This window comes from Prinia subflava, chromosome 10, assembly GCF_021018805.1.
Source record: "Prinia subflava isolate CZ2003 ecotype Zambia chromosome 10, Cam_Psub_1.2, whole genome shotgun sequence".
Lineage (NCBI taxonomy): Eukaryota > Metazoa > Chordata > Aves > Passeriformes > Cisticolidae > Prinia > Prinia subflava.
Genome location: NC_086256.1, coordinates 1,732,189 through 1,748,880, shown reverse-complemented (window position 1 = coordinate 1,748,880; position 16,692 = coordinate 1,732,189). Strand labels below are relative to the sequence as shown.

The 16,692-nt window shown below is 47.3% G+C and overlaps 1 protein-coding gene across 1 annotated transcript in view; it reads left to right on the top strand.

Moving 5' to 3' along the window:
- The window catches only part of CACHD1 (cache domain containing 1), a 90,337-nt gene that overhangs the window by 49,146 nt on the left and 24,499 nt on the right, over positions 1 to 16,692 (top strand). The window contains exons 4-8 of the mRNA XM_063406906.1: positions 111 to 217; positions 8,151 to 8,277; positions 10,278 to 10,422; positions 11,873 to 12,089; positions 15,884 to 16,033. Coding sequence (XP_063262976.1) covers positions 111 to 217; positions 8,151 to 8,277; positions 10,278 to 10,422; positions 11,873 to 12,089; positions 15,884 to 16,033 — 746 coding nt within the window. The remainder of the gene's footprint in view (positions 1 to 110; positions 218 to 8,150; positions 8,278 to 10,277; positions 10,423 to 11,872; positions 12,090 to 15,883; positions 16,034 to 16,692) is intronic.

The window sequence follows — 16,692 nt, the reverse complement described above, 5'->3', positions numbered from 1 at the left end:
TGTTGTTATAAATAATTGTTTACATTGAAACATTACAAAGCTGTGTTTCCATTGCAAATGTAGGTTTAATAAATAATGTTTGATTGGTGGTCCTGTCATTGTTTTTCCAGATTTGATGGGAATTTCAACACCAACGTTTCCAGAACCATCAGCTGTGATAGACTCTCGACCACTGTCAACAGCAGAGCCTTCAATCCTGGACGTGACTTAAATTCTGGTGAGCAGCACAGTTCCACTTTGGGGTTTTTTCCTTCTGCTGTAGGGTTTTTTCCCCATCAGACTCGAACATTTCCTTGGCACAGAGAATTTGCATTGATTGCCATAGCAACAAGCTTTTATTTCTCCTTGCAAGTGTCACACTGCTCTTAATTTGAGATTTCATGATTGAAAGCTGATACCTAAAGTAATGCCCTCAGTCTAAGTACTTTATAAAAATGTCATGAAGATTTTATTCCAGCCTACCGTGGATAATTTTGTTGTGCTTTCTGAGCTTTTTATTTCTTCCTTTTCATTTTTTTCCCAAGGTTTTCTCCTTCCTAGGCCTGTCTGCTTTGGCATCAGCAGTGTCAGCTGCTGCAGGGGCCACGCAGGGAAGTTTCTCTGATCTTCTGAGCTGAGTTCAGCTCATGTGATATGCAAAAACTACCAAATATGAGGGCTCTTAAAATATTTCCTTTCTTTGTCTTGTCAGGGCATTTTCTCGACGCGTTTAAGGATTTAGAAATATGCTTAGAACCAAAATACGCACGACTTATCCTTGAAAAATTCAGCGTTTGGGCCTCTGGTGCAGCAAGGTTTTCTTCCTTTTTTTGCATCCTAATCAGTGTGGATTAATACAGGGATTTCAGTTGGTTTAGTCAGACTTTGGTCCAGCTGTTCCATCTGACTTCAACTTTTTATGGCACTCAGTGTTGTAAATGAGAGAACATTAACAGACTTTGGTTGTGGATTTCATTTTGGGGAGGTGTTGTTTGTTCATTCTTCTGGGCAATAATGCAGACTTGAGATTTATTTTCTTTTTGTTTTCATTTTCAGAGGTCTTTTGAAATAAAAAACTGATTTATTTTATTAACTTGACTGATGAAGTGGCAGCCCTGCCATTTCACCCTGACCATCCCACAACAAATAGGGGGAAAGAACCCCAAATTTTTATAAACTCCTTTACTTACAGCTTTGCTTTCTGGATTTTTAATGAAATATGAAAATGAGCAGCCCCCACAGATTCTTTTCCATCCCATCCACTGTATCCCACATCTTGGGTGCAGGTGCTGGCCAGGCTGATTTCCTGACATGATTTGTGTGGTGTTTTCCATCCTAAAGCCAGGCACTCTTTACTCACTCACTGTGATTTGCTGGGCTTTGTTTTACTCATCTCTTTATTAAAAAAAAAACAAACCCAAACAACTCATTAAAATAATGTTTAAATCACATGCAGTTGTTAATTAATCAGAATAATTTTGAAGGCAAGTTCAGAGTCACTGTTGTAAGAGCGAAGCATAGAATGAATCACTTCATGGCTTTTAATTAAATTAAATCTCTTTTTCTACTGCAGAAGTTGGAGGTTAAAAAAGTATCCAAGAAATATTCCTTATTTTTGAGTGAGGAAAAGCAAATAAATTGCAGTTTCTGGTAAACATAATTTAAATTTCTGGTTTGAATTCTCAGAGAAATAGAGTGAGTGGGTGTTCAGGGTTCCTGCTGTCCTGGCTCAGCAGTGAGGCTCCAGTGCCTCCTCTTCCTTTGCCTCTGGCTCGAAAATTCCTGATGAAAGGAGAACCTTCAAAACGTGGCATTGGCAGGAAAGGGCAGCAGGAGAGGAGAGGGAATTGAGGGAGAGGAAGAACAGGGATTTATTGACAGCACACTCTGCTCTGGCTCTCCTTTTACAGAAACAGCCTTGGGGGGAGGTTTTGATTAGGGAGGAAATGTCTGCAGGAGAGAAATGGGATGGAAAGAGAGGATTGAGGCAGGAGAACGGGATGGGAATGGTTAATTCGAGAAACAAAAGTCAGTGCTGGGCACACTCCTGGTGAGGAGAGAAGTTTTGTGTTTTGGTGAGGTCCAGGGAATGTCCTGGGTCCGTGTGTGTGTGAAAGTCTGGGAGATCAAACACAGATGGGGCTGGGTGGGAGGGACCTGAGAGCCACCCAGTGCCACCCTGCCATGGCAGGGCCACCTCCCACTGTCCCAGTGCCACCCTGCCATGGCAGGGCCACCTCCCAGTGCCCCAGTGCCACCCTGCCATGGCAGGGCCACCTCCCACTGTCCCAGGGACACCTCCCACTGTCCCAGGGACACCCTGCCATGGCAGGGACACCTCCCACTGTCCCACTGCCACCCTGCCATGGCAGGGCCACCTCCCACTGTCCCAGTGCCACCCTGCCATGGCAGGGCCACCTCCCACTGTCCCACTGCCACCCTGCCATGGCAGGGACACCTCCCACTGTCCCACTGCCACCCTGCCATGGCAGGGACACCTCCCACTGTCCCAGTGCCACCCTGCCATGGCAGGGACACCTCCCAGTGCCCCGGGGACACCTCCCAGTGCCCCAGGGACACCCCAGGGTGCTCCCAGTGCCCCAGGGACACCTCCCAGTGCCCCGGGGACACCTCCCACTGCCCCAGGGCCAGCTCCCACTGCCCCAGGGCCAGCTCCCACTGCCCCAGGGACACCTCCCACTGCCCCAGGGACACCTCCCACTGCTTCAGGGACACCTCCCACTGCCCCAGGGACACCTCCCACTGCCCCAGGGTGCTCCCACTGCTTCAGGGACACCTCCCACTGCTTCAGGGACACCTCCCACTGCCCCAGGGACACCTCCCACTGCCCCAGGGTGCTCCCAGCCTGTCCAGCCCGGCCTGGGACACTGCCAGGGACCCAGGGACAGCCACTGCTGGGACTGGGGACACTTCCACCTTCCCATCCCTGCCCCTCCTGTCAGCCCCGTGAGCTGCTCCACCCCAGCTCAGGCTCTGGGTGACCCCTGGGGACACTCGGGAGGGGCAGCAGGGCACTGCTGCTGTGGGGCTGCAGGAGCATTGGGGCTCAGGGATAAATGGGGAAGTCTCAGGGGTGTTTGTGTTGTGGGTGTTGTGTTCTGTGCCCTCCTGGGCCAGAAAATCCGTGTGTGCCCAGGGGAGTTGTGGGCTGGGACAAGAATTGCTTGGGATAGGAAAGGAGGGGGCAGCAGCTTTGGTTAGAGGGATGGAGTGCTCTCAGTGCCCCGCATCCCCCACCTAGGGAGATGCTGCCACCTTCGAAATGGGGTTTAAAGGTACTAATTAGTGTATCTGTGTCTTAAAACTCTTAATTTTGTCTTTCTGTGGGACTGTGTGCCTTTGAGGGCACACTCAGGGCAGAGCCCTTGGAGTGCACAGGAGCCAATTCTTAATAAATGGATCAATACTCACATTAAACTAAAACCTCTGAAAGAAGGCAGTGATCAAATTAAAAAAAATAATTCCCCTAATCCCATAACTTTCTTTCTCCTCTCATACGTGTCCTCATGCAGAGCTGGGGAGGAATATCTGCTGCAATTTGTTTAGGCTCTACCTGTGCCTCACTTATTTTTATGCTTTAAAAACTGTGGGTGTTCTCACGTTGTCTTCCTGAATGAGTTTCTCATTTCATTCTGAACATAAAAAGCAAAATTCCCATGAGCATCCCCCCTTTTCCCATGTGGGTTCTGCAGTTTAAATAATCCTGCCTATAAAAAGCTCCTGGCAAAACATAAATTTCAGCTCTGCTCTGCTCGACCTCGAGCTCGGCTCTGGAAATGTTAATCTTGGCCCAGAATAAAAAGTGGGATCGGAGTAGTGAAGTTGGAGGTGTTGGAAGGGAACGGAATTTGCACCGCAGGCTCTGGCAGAGCCACAGGAGCAGAGCCTGGGAGAGCCCTCGGGGACAGCAGCCCCAAATCCCTCCCTGAGCAGGGCGTTAAAAGGGAGATGGAGCTCACGAAACCTTCAAATCTGTTTGTTCCAGTATTATTGGAGTTTTTGTTAAAATAAACATGAATCTTACGTGAGGGAGAAAGAAATGGAAATGTGTCTCTTAGCTTTAAAAAATATCACTTTTAGTACTTTTTTCCTGCTATTAAGTGGGTTTTAAAATGTTTTTTAGTGTCTTGAAAAGATTTTGTTTTATCTTGGTTGGAGTTTTGCATCTGGATTACTTTTAGCCATTACTACAGAACAGATAAGGAGCAAGTCTTTATTCTCCAGATGGAGACACAGACTTTGGGCAGTGAGATGAAGAGATCTGTCCTCACCACTCTGAATAGTCCTTTATTTATTAAATCTTCCCCAGAGCCAGTGCATTATGTTATCAGATTCCTTTGGAGGGTTTTTTGCCTTTTGAATAAACAGGGAACCAGTAAATCTTTCTCCTTCTCATCCTTCAAAGTGCTGAAATGTCTGTTCCAAGTCAGGCAGGGTGCTCCTCCCAGAAATACACAGAGATGGCACCAAATTTGCCCAGCAAATTTTGTCTGTTTTATTCGAGGTGTTGATCATTTAAAATCGTAGAATCATAAAATATCTGGAATTGGAAGGGATCATCGAGTCCAGAATGTGGAATGTTCCTTAAATTGCTGTATTTTAAACTGATTTTTGGCTGAGTTAAAATGGTTTAAATGAGCAGAAGAGTTAATATCCCTCCTTCCAAATCCTTTTGATGGAGGAATCTGGACCCATTCCTTAAAATGAAAAGGTTTTTTACTTCTTTTCCCTTCAGAGTCCTAAGGATTGAGCAGGGCTGTGTCCTGGCCCATGCCACCAGCAGAATGTTAATTGTGGCTGAGCTGCAGAGCTTTTATTCCAGATGACAACAGGAGCTGGAATTGGGTTTGGCTTGGAAAATCCTGGGCCAGCTCTGTCTGGAGAGTTAGAGGATGTCTTCACTTGCACAATAAACGCATTTCTTGGTGCTGTTTCTTCACCGTGAAGGTTTTTAATGGAGGGACTTGTCAGAGGAGAGCTGAAAATTAAACTTTGCTGTTTTTGTGGGATGAGATCCGAGGTGGGCAGCTCAGCAAATGTCATGCTAAAGAGGAGGGCTGTAAGAAACCCTTTTATAACGAGCAATTATGTTCAGTAGTTCCTTTTTTTTCCCCCTGACTGTTTGTGCTGTTCTTTGAAGATTAATTAGTTAATGATTTGGCTGTGCTTTGAAGATGTAAAGTGGTATCTAGAAGTGCTAAGTGTTATCATATCGCATTCCCTTTGAAGTTTTACAAACTCTATCACACAGGGCTTTCTTCCTAAAAGTCCTTTTTGCCTTGTGAGATATTTATAATTAGAGAGAAGGATCATTTCAAATGCTGTCATGTTAATACTTCCCAACTTTTCCAGTCTGCAGCTGGATTTGGGGTCAGATATTGCTGCAGGGGCAGTGGAGGGGGCAGAGGTTTGGAGTGACTTGGCAATGCCACCTCCTGGGAATTTGGCCACTTTTATTCCCAGTCTGTGTCCAGAATTAAGAGATCAGCTTTTTATTTAGGTCCTGTGGTGGAATAACCTGTCCAGGGTTATTCCTGGGAGGAGGAGATGGGAATAAACTACTGAGAGGGTGGAAAGTTTGGGGTAAGTGAGGTTTAGGTTACAAAAAAAAAAATCATCTACTGTGTGTCCTGGCAAGGAGCAAGAGCTGAGGGAATATCTGCAGGGCATTCTTACAGCTTGAGTGGATGGAAAATAAGAATGTGTTTAAAGAGAAAAAAGTCTGGATTTTTCAGCCAGGGCTTATCTGCAGGGAGATTGTCTGCTGTGGTCATAGGAAAAAATAAAAAGGGGGAAAAGGCAGAGTTAGGATAAAATTGGTGGTCCCTGGGGAGGCTGTTACTGAACTAACACTCGCTGGAGGAAACATGAGCACAACTGTGTGAAAAGGAAGAACAGCAGAGCAGAGTTTCAAAACCAATTGTTTTATGGGGAAAATGAGCACTTCTAAATCCACAGACTCTCGTGGGGAAATAAATACAGCTCATGGCCTTGCAGGAATGAGAAGTTTATCTTTAATATAGCAAGGATTTAAAAAAAGGCAAAGGCTTTAAATTATAAACTCCTTTATTGTAATGTTGTTGGTAAAATGAGACTGGGCGAGTTATTTCACCAGGCTTTAAGTGAGTGTTCACATGTCAGCTTTGAAATTACATTTTTCAAATTCTGTATCTCAAAACAAAAGCTTCAACACCAGAAATTCAGCCTCTTTTCACAAAACAACTGCACCCCCAGAACGATGAAATCCTGGTGGCTGGGCATAAAAAGAAGGATTTCAATGTTTTATAGTCTCAAGGCCCTTCTGCCTGCAGGAGGAAGCAGCAGTCAGAGAAAAACTTGATTTTGGAGGGGAATGAGGGATCTCTGGTGGTCTTTGGTCCACCAAGGCAGGGAATTGTTGCCATGAGAACATGAGAATTGTTGCATTTTTGCACAGAGCTCAGCAGCCCCAGCCCAGGATCCCGGTGGGATTTGCAGGCGCTGTGGGAAGTGTAAAACGCTGTGGCAAAGAGGAGTGGGGAAAGGCCAGGACAGTGGTTTTTAGGGTAATTACACTGAGCTGGATGTGGAGAGAACATCGTGGCCACAGCCAGGCTGGGAAACCTGAGTAAGTGCTAAGTGTGGAGGATGTGGGACTCGGGCTATCCTCAGTGTGGGTATTTGGGTGTAGAGAGCCTGGCTAAGGTCTGAATGTGCCCTGCAGTCCTCTCCAACCCAAATATTGGCATATTTGATAATGAAGGAGATGCAGGAGATGAAACTGGCCTGTTGTAGTGCCAGTCCTGAGGGGATGCTGAGGGGAAGTGCTGAGCAAAAGGTGAACAGGGAAATCAGAGCCCCCCTCTGCCAGTCCTTGGAGTTCTGCAGTCAAAGAACATGAAAGGAGAAATGGCAAAGAAATATTTTCTTTTTTCATGCATTTTACGCTGCTATGATCCACTTTATTTGCTAGGTAAAAACTAAAGGTTTCAAATATCCAGATCTGTTCCCTTCCCAATCCCCACAGGATCTGTTCATTCCCGATCCCCATGGGATCTGTTCATTCCCAGTCCCCATGGGATCTGTTCATTCCCAATCCCCATGGGATCTGTTCATTCCCAATCCCCACGGGATCTGTTCATTCCCGATCCCCATGGGATCTGTTCATTCCCAATCCCCATGGGATCTGTTCATTCCCGATCCCCATGGGATCTGTTCATTCCCAGTCCCCATGGGATCTGTTCATTCCCAATCCCCATGGGATCTGTTCATTCCCAATCCCCACGGGATCTGTTCATTCCCGATCCCCATGGGATCTGTTCATTCCCAATCCCCATGGGATCTGTTCATTCCCGATCCCCACGGGATCTGTTCATTCCAAATCCCCATGGGATCTGTTCATTCCCAGTCCCCACGGGATCTGTTCATTCCCAGTCCCCATGGGATCTGTTCATTCCCGATTCCCACGGGATCTGTTCATTCCCAATCCCCATGGGATCTGTTCATCCCTAATCCCCATGGGATCTGTTCATTCCCAGTCCCCATGGGATCTGTTCATTCCCGATTCCCACGGGATCTGTTCATTCCCGATCCCCACGGGATCTGTTCATTCCCGATCCCCATGGGATCTGTTCATTCCCAATCCTCACAGGATCTGTTCATTCCCGATCCCCATGGGATCTGTTCCTTTCCCTGGCAATAGTTTGGTTATGAAGCTGTGAGCACCGAACCTGTTTAATATCTTGGAGTTATTCCACCAAAAAGAACGGCATTTTATAACATGAAGGCTTTTTCCTTTAGGAAAGGATGTTGACAGTGTATTTATCATTACATGGAGATGTAGGGGTGATAAATATTATATAAAATTGCCCTAATCTCTTCCTTCCTCACTCTGGCCTTGCCTTCCCGGGACCTGGGTGTACTTCAGAGATTCAGGAACTGTCATCACATATTAAACAAAATCTCTCGAATCCAGCGTTGAGTTTCCAAAAGCCCTGAACTGTTTGCAGATCAGTGAAGTTTTACCAGTGAGTTTTACCCATCCTAAGCAGAGCAGTTTGTGTTTCATGTTGGGCCCTGCTTGTTCTTCTCAAACACCACGAGAGAGTAACAAAACCTCCGAGTCCGGGCTGCCTTTGTAACTCTGCTCATTCTCCCTTTCCACCCTGCAGTCCTTGCTGATAACCTGAAGTCTAACCCAGGAATTAAGTGGCAATATTTCAGCTCAGAAGAAGGGATTTTCACCGTGTTCCCGGCCCACAAGTTCCGGTGCAAAGGCAGCTATGAACACCGCAGCAGGTAGGATTTGCCTCCTTCTCATTTCCCAGGAAAAACTTTAATGTTGGATTCCTCAAGCCCTGCTTTCATCCCGTGCTGTCCTTTGCCAAGCTGACAACATTCATGAGTAACTTCTAATGGAGTCCCTTGGGTTTTCTTAGGGTTGTTTTTTAAAGCACCACTTTCCACTTCCAAGAAACTCAACTAAAATTCCAAACAGGTCCTCACCTCTCCCAAATTAAATCAGCTGTAAACAGCAGTGGCTTGGAAGTTGCAGGTCAGCCTGCAGGCAAAATCTGACTTACATTTGACTCATCCTTGACCCTGTTACTAAAGCAGTGAGCACACATTCTGCTGGTTTGGCAGGTGCATCACTTTGGGGAGGGATGAGAGGCTGGGAAGGGCACACAGGTACGAGCAGTTTTCATCATGGATAGCAGTGAAAATTTCCTTCCACTTAAATAAAAAACCAGTAAAAATAAAGCATCAGCTGGTGGCAGGGTTTCCTGCACAGGGATTTCTGTTCTCTAGACATGAAGCCAAGAATTGGAGGTCCAGGATTTCTCCCTGCTTTTTCTGTCAGTACCATGGGATTGATGAAGGCTCAAGAGTGGGAAGCTGCAGTGGCTTTATTACCCCTGGTCACACATTAATTAATTGTACCAGTTAATCAGTCTGTGCAGGGGAAGCAGCAGCACATCCAGGAGCCTTTTGGGGACACTGAGGAGGGTTTGGTTTCCTGTCAGGGTTGAGCAATCAAAAGTTTACTGATGGTATCTTCAGTGTGCCATCAAAGCACAAAGTTCTCAGCTTGAGTGACTTTTCTGGGGCCTTGGAAAGGAGTGGTCTGAAGAGGTGAGGGCTGGGGGTGCTCAGAGCTGGGACACTAAAACCATCAGTGATTTTATCCAAATACTTAGTCTGGGTCAGAGCTCCTCCGTGGCTAAATAAGGGGCATCTTTTTGGTAATATTTACTTCAGAGGGTAGTTTGGATGAATGAATTAGTTAATGCTTCAGTGCTTTGAAGATCAAAGGCCCTGTTTCAGTTGCAGGTATTAATCCAGGGCAGAGCTGCAGGCTGTTTCACAGTTAAGAACTGATTTGTGCCAGTTGTTTACTGCAGTGTCTGCTCTCAAATCTTCTGCATTTCCTTTCCTCTTAATAAGATTTCTGTGTCTGCCTTTGATATAATAAAATTTAGATCCCACAACTCTCACTTGACTGTAACTAGTTTTGTGTCTGGACTAAAGAGGAAAGAGAACTTGCCTTTTTATTTTAATCCTTCCTCCCTGCTGAGGATCTTCCTAATTTATTCCAGGTTGAAACCTTGGCGTGAGAGCCTGTGAACTCTGTCACAGATCTCTCAATATTGAGCTGGATCTGAGAACACCTCCCTGAAAACAAGGTTTTGGTGTTAGCACAGACACGTGGCAGCACTGAGGGTCCTCACTGGTGTTGGTGTTGGTTTGGGGTGTGAAACTGGGCAGATCCAGCATGACCCCAGTGAGAGTCATCCCAGGGCACCCTGCCTTGGCCAGGAGCCTTCTTACAGCACCCCAAACACCCTGGGCTGCTCAGCTCCCTGCAGCTGCACAGGTTTTTACTTGTCACGGCCCAGCACATCCCATGACTGCACTCAGTTCATGGGTGGGTGAAGTTCCCAGCAGCCAGGATTTACCAGAGGCATTTCTTGCTTCATTCAGACCTCGGTGTGAACTGCTGCAGTGATCCCAAACGCTGCTGTGTAAGCAACAGGGTTTATTCCTGAAAGCTTTTGCTGTGACAGAGACAGAGGAGCCTGGTTTGGATTAAAAAATTCAGAGAGTGAGGGGCATTTGTGCATGTTCAGATTCTCAGCTGGCCTTTCCTGGTACAAGTTTTCATAAGGGAAAAAAGAATCCTGTTATAATTGATTGTTTGTTGCTGGATGTTTGCTTGGGTGTTTTAATTCCTGCCTGTTCCCACTCGTGAGCGTTTCAGGGGGTGCCTGGTGATGTGGTTTGGGTTTGTCCCTCCTCAGGCCCGTCTACGTCTCCACCGTGCGCCCGCAGTCCAAGCACATCGTGGTGATCGTGGACCACGGCGCCTCTGTCACGGACACGCAGCTCCAGATCGCCAAGGACGCAGCCCAGGTCATCCTCAGCTCCATAGATGAGCACGACAAGGTGAGGTTCTGCAGCCACGGCAGCGCCCTGGGGCTCTGGGTCACACCCAAGGTGGTGCCTTCAGCCCCTGGGCTCTGGGGGTGACAGAGCCTTGAGCTCACTCGTGGAACTTTTCTGCTGCAGGGGAAACATTTCTGGGGAGATCTGGGGATCTGCAGGCTGGGAAAAATGTGAAATCCCACTGATCTAAGGCAAAATCTTGTACCTGAGTAATCTTTAAAGGCTCCTCCATCTTGGCAGATATTTCAGTGATGCTCAACAGGAAGAAGAACCATGCTCCAAGCATGACTCCTTCTCACATCCTACACTGCTTTCAGCAGCTCATTGCACCTCTGAGCCTCTCTTTTTGTCTTGTGAAGGTGGCAATTGTTTATCCTCCTGCAGCACTGGAGTGAGCTGAAGCATAGTTAGTGTTGGGAAGATTCACAGATAAGTGTGGTACGAGCAAAGGGCTGAGGACTCTGGGTTTGATTTCTTGCTCTGCCACTGGTACTCATTTGACAGTGACAAGGTCACTTAACCTGCAGTTTTTTTCAGATAACCATGGGCTCATAAAGTGCTTCTGTAAAAAGTCTCCAGCTTGGTCTTTACTTTTAGTAACTCTCTACTGGTGAGACCTTGATCAGTGTCTGCTTGGGTTTTCTTTTGTGAGTAGGAAGAGTTTCAGTTAAATCAAATTGAAGAAAGCTGATGATAATCTTTGCCTTAAGTCTTCTCATGGATAGTGGGGGAAAACCACTTGTAACTTGGTGCTTCTGGAGAGATTTAATATGGTAATCCTACAGTTCAGCAGGATTAATAGCACTTAAATTCAAGTGTCAGAAGGGTTTGTGTTAATATAGAGAATATATTTAAGACATAAATTCCTTGGTCAGTAGTTATAGAACCTGTTACACAGGTATCTAAGTACTGCTGAACTCTGTGACTGTCTTGCCTCACTCATACTCCCTAATGAAGTCTGTCAGTCAATTAATGAGCCTGGTGTGTTAGATGTCATTAAGGCATAGTGGTAGCACTTGCATTAACTTATTTACAGGAAAGGCTGATGTCAGAGTCGCCTTGCTTTGACTGGAACGTTAAAACAACAAAAAGCTTTGCTGGGAGCAGTCCTCAGAGGGGTTGCTTATTTGTTTTTTCATTTCTCTGTGCACTCCACTTTTCTCTGGGCTCTCCAGGCTTCCCTGGAAATGCTCTGTGCTGATTTCCCTGTCAGCCCTCCCTGGCTCACTCAGGCTCTGCCCAGAGCAGTGCATTAACCACAGTGAGTGACCCTGCCGAGAAACAAAGACCACAAATCTCTCTTCCTTCAATTCCCCTCATCCCTTTGCAACCTGATGGATTTCTCCTCAGCATTTCTTTCCCGTGCTGCAGTTTTACCCCCCGGAGTCCCCTGGTTCTGGCAGTGTGTGGGGCTCCCTGCAGGGAGTGACCCCTCAGATGTCCCCGGCAGATCTCGGTGCTGACGGTGGCGGAGGCGGTGCGGACCTGCTCCCTGGACCAGTGCTACAAGACCTTCCTGTCCCCTGCCACCAGCGAGACCAAGAGGAAGATGTCCACCTTTGTCAGCAGCATCAAGGCGTCCGACAGCTCCACGCAGCACGCCCTGGGCTTCCAGAAGGCTTTCCAGCTCCTCCGGAACACCAACAATGGCACCAGGCTGCAAGGAAGTAAGCCAGGCTCTTGTGCAAGCCTGGGCACTCCAGGGCCTTGCCAGTGGTTTCTTATTTCACATTCTCACTTTGGAGTGGGGTGTGTTCTCACTTTGGAGTGGGGTGTGTTGGCTGTTAACAGAAATGTGCTCTGTCCTCTATTTTTATTTTAAGGAGCACTTCCTTGGGCTGCAGTCCATGTGAGGGACTGTTGGATGTGTCCATTCCCTTCTCATTTGTGTCATTCCTGCCTTGCCTTTCTTCTGAACTGAAAGGGGAAAATGCAGGATTGATCTGTGTGATAGCTGACTTATTTCCCCAGTCTGTACTGGAGGGGGTAGGGGGCATTTCCAGGAAAATTGCAGTTTCTGCAGGTTCATCTAATGATTGCTGGCACATATGGATGATGAGCCTCACTAGAATCCTGGGGAAGTGGCCCTTGCTTCCCAGGGGAGTGGGGTTTTGAGAATACCAATTGTGGGTGATATTTTGTGGAACACAAACCAGTCCTGGCTAAATTTTCCTCCATCTCAGAATACCCCCCCTGAACTCTGCATACTCATTATGAGCTTTATCCTTCCCCTTCCCAAGATTGGGATTTTCTGGGGTTTTTTATAATGAGGATGTGGTGAAAGCCATGGCAAAGATGGATGGGGAATTGAGTGGCAGATTTGCTTGCTGGGAAGCTGTGGAAGGCAAATTCAGTGCTCTGAGTGCTCCGTGGATTTGAGCAGCACTGGCAGTGCCGTGGCAGGGTGGAGGGAACAGCCCATCCATTGGGATGTTGGGATTATGGAACACAATTCCCACACCCTGGGCCTGTGCCTGCTCCAGTGAGATCCTTCAGTGTCCCAAAGAGCACCAGCCCAGAGGCTGTGCAGAGCCAGAGAGAGGAGAAAAGTCCAGGAACTGAAGTGCTCTGGAAAGAATGAGGAAATACCCTCACATCCCACGTGACTTTCCTTGGGTTTTTGGAATGATGCTTTTCCTACCAAAGGTTCAGCCAATTCCTGAGCTCCAGGCCATGGGCACAGGGAGACTTTGTGTGACTGGACAAAGGATGAGGTTGGCAAGGGCAGGATTTTACCATCCTCTGGTAGAACGATGGTGGGGAGCACCTGCAGCAAATGCAGAATAAACAATGCAGTGCTGCTGCAGCTGGCTGGGATGAGGTGAATTTGTCACCAGGAGTTATTCCAAGAACATCAGCTGAGGAGTCCTGGAACATCCTCCTGCATATTCCCCACTCCTGGAAGTGTCCAAGGGCAGCCTGGACAGGGCTTGGAGCGGGCTGGGACAGTGGGAGGTGTCTGGGATGGGCTTTAAGATCCCTCCCAACCCAAACCAGTCCAGGATTCCATCATTTTATATTTGGCACTGCTTTATATTAGGATTAGAAGTTTTGGCATATCCACACTTCACTAGGTTTCATATCAAACAACTGATTTGGGGCAAAGAAGGTTAAAATGCAAATGCTTTGGATTTAGGTTTTCTCTCCATGTGGAAGGTTGTGAAGATCTAACATGTTTATAACGAGTTTCAGAATTCCTGGGGTGAGACACAATGGGTTTGAGAAGGGGATGTTTATAAAACATGTCTCATTTTCTTGTAAATAACCTTTTCATCTTTTTAAAAAAGAAAAACCCACAAAAAAAAAATCCTTTATTTCACTGTTAACTTTCTAACATCCTGTTCCCAGAGAACAATGTGTGGGTGTGTCAGGGAAGCTGTTGAGATACAGCCTCAATCCCAAATTCACACTGGCAAAGCCAGAGGGGAACTGCTGGTGTGAGATGGGAGAGCTGTGCTATAAACACATCTGGATTTCCTGCTGCAGTCCTGCTCAGCAGCTCCTCATCCCAAAGGGTGACAAAACACCCCAAAAGCTGCTTGCTCTGGTGCCTGATGCAGATTTAGGACTGGCTGGTGTCACTCCATTCAGGCTGCAGCACTGTGCCTAGCTGCAGGTAGAATATCTCTGCTGCAGCCTAGGAGACACAGCAACAATTTTCCTTAAACTCCACCCAAAGCTGCTTCAGTGCCTGGCTTTGCTTTTTGTCCTACTTTTAGCCCTTACAAAAAGCTAAGGAAAAAATTCCCCCAAATTAACAGCGCCTCCTGTTTGTGTCAAAATCTGGTTCTGGCTGAAATTCTGGTCAAGCCAAGAGCACAAAATGTGCAAATCAAAGCATTGATACCTATTTAATAAACCAGCACAGCAAATCCACCAAAAATCCAGGTGAAACAAGAAAGTTGGGATGTGACCACGTCAGCCCAGTGCTCTGGATGAGCTGTGGATGATCCTGTGTTCATTATAAACACAAACCACTCTCCGTACTGAGATCAGTGTGATGGGACAGGCTGGGGAGTCAGCACAGGGCTGTGAATTGTGGTGTTCAAAGGCTTTGGGGCAGTGTTGGTTTTTATCTTTTCTTCTGTTAGAGCGAGGATTAAAGCTTGAGAGATGATTCTTCATGCTCAGACTCAGGTGTTTATTAATTCTTATCCATGGTACAGCCTCACAAGCTGTGAGCTCTGGCTAACAAAGTGAAAAATGGCTCTGTCTCTGTCCCTCTACAAGGTCTTTTAAGCACAAAGTGTCCAATTAAGAAATGACACCTAAATATTTTTACTTTTAACCCAATAACCAACCACCCATGGCCCCCAATGCAGACTTTTCTACCCAATTACAAAACACCACCCAGAGCTGTGGAGAAGCTGAAAAAGAAGGACTCAGTCTCTGCCCTAAACCCTCCATCCTGCTTTATATCTATTGCTGTATTCTAAACCCTTAAACTCTGAGTTTTGCACCCTGTGCTATCACACACTGCTATTCAAACTCCACACCCACAGTCCCAGTGCTGTCACTCAATTTTGGAGACTTCTCCACGCCCTCAGGTCAATGCAGAGTTTGCTTGGGGGTCAGTGCCTGTGAGCAGCACAGAAAGTCTGAAACTCTCAGTGCCCAAGGCTCCAACAGGGCAGGACTTTGGCCAGGACAATCCTCGGCCTGAAAAATGTTCCAGGGAAGGTGTGAGGGGCCAGGTGACATTCCCAAGCTTTCTGCTCTGCCCTGCTCCAGAGGAGGGCATCCTGTGCAGCTCCATGCCTCAGGAGTGCAGGATGGAAGGAGAACACAGGGGCAGGAGATGAAAAGTGCAGGTTTTTACCTTGGGGAGCCTTTCCCATGGACTTGGAGCAGCTGCTCCAGGTGCTGGGTCTGTTCTCCTGCCTGGAGGCAGCCAAGCTGCTCAGCCTGGAGGTGAGAAGGATCCAGGGAGACCTCAGGGCATGAAGGGCTCCAGGAGAGATGGAGAGGGGCTGGGGACAAGGGATGGAGGGACAGGACACAGTGAAAGGCTCCCACTGCCAGAGAGTGGATTTAGATGGATATTGGGAAGGAATTCCTGGCTGGGAGGGTGGGCAGGCCCTGGCACAGGTGCCCAGAGCAGCTGTGGCTGCCCCTGGATCCCTGGAGGTGCCCAAGGCCAGGCTGGACAGGGCTTGGGGCACCCTGGGACAGTGGGAGGTGGGACTGGATAGGGTTTAAGGTCCCTCCCAACCCAAACCATTCCAGGACTCCAGAGCCAGAAGGTGCCTGTTGGCTTTGCTCAGGAGTCCTGGGTGGGCACCAAACAGAGGTGCCAAGAGTGGAATTTGCCACCAAAGGCTGGAATCCATGTGGCTGCAGCGTGTTCATCCCCTGGAGATGCTGTGAATCCTGGATGGAGCTGCTGGGAGCAGATTTCAGGGCTCTCTCACCCCAGTTAAATCCTGACGCACGTTGTGCTGTGTCTGTGATTGTGTTTTAGATACTGACATGGTCATCATTTATCTCTCGGCTGGGATCACATCAAAGGACTCCTCAGAAGATGATAAAAAAGCCACTCTGCGTGTCATCAACGAGGAAAACAGCTTCCTCAATAACTCAGTGATGATCCTCACTTATGCCCTCATGAACGGTGAGAGAGGCTTGTCATTTCCAGGCCATAAAATTCCCTTTCCTGGCACAGCACAGCTCGTTTGATAAGCTCACTCCAGTAATTCCAGGCCTTACTGGGAGCAGTTTGTTCATGGATTTTGGCACATTTAATCCAGAAGCTGCTTCCAGATGTTGTTACTTTGGTGTTTATAACTGTGCCACTCCATCCTTGTGTATCCCAGTGCAGCTGCAGGGATATAAAATACTGAGGCCTGCATTGTCCACAGTAAGTTAAATTTGTTAATTATTGCAACTGCAAACCTTGCTGGGAGCTTCCAGGGTAGCAAACTGGGACTAAGTGTGACTTCATGGGAGATCAAACCAAGTCTGAAATGCTTTGATGACCTGGGAACCAGCCTGAGAGTGAAGTTAAACCTGAAGATCACCCACCCATCTTCCAAAAAAAGCATTTTTGGCACGAAGGCAGTTTTTTGTATTGCTGAAAATAGCCAGGGAAATGAATGCTTCATGTAATGTATGATTTGGTTGTAAATTTAAATCCTCATTTGAGACTGGGCTGTGCAAAAGGTTTTGATTTGTGTGCAGGAGTTGAGCCTGGGACTTGAGTGGAGTGTGGAACTGGGGTGATTCAGCTGGAGAACAAAGCCTGTTATCTCCCAGGGCAGAGGATTGCTGCTG